The sequence below is a fragment of the Etheostoma spectabile genome, chromosome 13, assembly GCF_008692095.1.
Source record: "Etheostoma spectabile isolate EspeVRDwgs_2016 chromosome 13, UIUC_Espe_1.0, whole genome shotgun sequence".
Classification (NCBI taxonomy): Eukaryota; Metazoa; Chordata; class Actinopteri; order Perciformes; family Percidae; genus Etheostoma; species Etheostoma spectabile.
Window position 1 is genome coordinate 26,858,739 of NC_045745.1, and position 1,641 is coordinate 26,860,379.

At 41.2% G+C, this 1,641-nt stretch overlaps 1 protein-coding gene across 1 annotated transcript in view; it reads right to left on the bottom strand.

Moving 5' to 3' along the window:
• chrne (cholinergic receptor, nicotinic, epsilon) overlaps positions 1 to 1,641 on the bottom strand; it is an 11,295-nt gene that overhangs the window by 1,351 nt on the left and 8,303 nt on the right. The window contains exons 8-10 of the mRNA XM_032533980.1: positions 703 to 817; positions 482 to 596; positions 201 to 408 (exon numbers count right to left, since the gene is read on the bottom strand). Of these exons, the coding sequence (XP_032389871.1) occupies positions 201 to 408; positions 482 to 596; positions 703 to 817 (438 nt within the window). The remainder of the gene's footprint in view (positions 1 to 200; positions 409 to 481; positions 597 to 702; positions 818 to 1,641) is intronic.

Consider the following 1,641-nt stretch of genomic DNA (forward strand, 5'->3'; position numbering starts at 1 on the left):
GCAATAATAAAGGTGTTAAATGACATACAATACCTGTGTAATGCACAAATATGTGGTTAAAATAAAGGATATGAATGCATTTGATTCATACCAGACAGTGAACAACTTTGTAACATAATATTTACACATAAATCAGACTGGGTTTTAATGGCTGGTCCGATTTCAGAGCTGCGTCACAGTTTTGAAAGTAGACGTCTTACCAATCGACCGTGTGAGACCATGCCTCTCTCTTTGTTTGTCAAACATCATCTCACTGCGAGGTTGTTTCAGTACATATTCCTCTGCTCTCTGCATGAGGCCAAAGGAGCTGCGTCGCCGCTCCCTCACTCCATTCACCTCTGTTGTCACCTCACTGTCATCCACCAGTGGGGACATGCCAAGGAAACGGGGTACCATTTCCAGGAACAACTGCGGGAGGCAGAGAGGATAACAGTTCACACACAATAAACACATTTTACCCAACTGCATATGACATACTTACATGTTTGATGCTATGGGACATGGTATGAGTGTTGGGGCTGCGCAGGGAGAAGTTTAGAACCACAATTTGATTGGTGGCAATGAGAGTAGTGACAGACATAACAAAGATCAGGTACCTGAGAAAGACAAAGAGAAGATCTGTGTTGCAGAGGAGACTCAAACAGAATGGATTGTAGAAAAGAAATCCTAGCAGAGGTCAGCAGAGAACACACACTGACTCACTTGCCAATGAGAGGGACAGAAAGAGATGTCTCAGGGATCTTCTGAGCAATAAGAAAGAGGAAGACAGTTTGAGCCAGCAAGACAGAGATGGACACAGTCAACTTTTGTCCCCCGGCTGTGAAGGAGACAAGAGAGACTCATGAGACAGGAGGACCACACCAAATCCAAAAAATACACACCAGCTTTGGAACCCAATAATTTCAGTACATTCTCTGTGCTCAGGCACTTCATTTGCAGCAAATAATGCTACAGATGCTTTACAGTATTTACAGCATCTGGATTTAGTTGATAAGGATAAGACAATATGCAGAAAACAAATCTGCAAAGACATACCAGTGTTTTCTCAAGACTTTGTCTGATAGAATATTCTTACCTACTATACTTACTACATATTATTATTGCTTATTACAAAGCCTACAAAGAGCTATTTCTAAATGCTGGTCCTTTTCATTATGGCCAGTATATAAGAGTAACTAGAATGAATTATTATTTAGTTTAATGTCCAAGGTACACACCTTAATAAAACTTTTAAAAATTAAGTCTAGAAAAATGCAGATAATAAAAATGCTTAAAGAAATTGTAGTGAATAAATCACAAATTAAATTTGTTCGTATGGCTCTGTTCAGAGGAGTCCCCTGACATTTCATCAGCATCATGAAAGAGCAGAGAATCAGGGGACAGCAGCAGCATTAGGGGACGCTCACACAGTTTAGGATTGGGAGAGCTAAACTATTCCCCATATGAACAGAGCAGCAACGATTACATGGAAGCACATGCCACGTTATACACAACAAGGTGGAGCAGGGGAGGAGGTGGGTTGCATTTAGGAGCAACTAAAGCAGCAGCAGTTAGAGCAAAACTAAGCATCAAGCAGTTAGGAGCAACTAAAGCAGCTTTAAGTAGCCATTTCTTAGCGAGGGGAGTTGACCAGCTGATGCG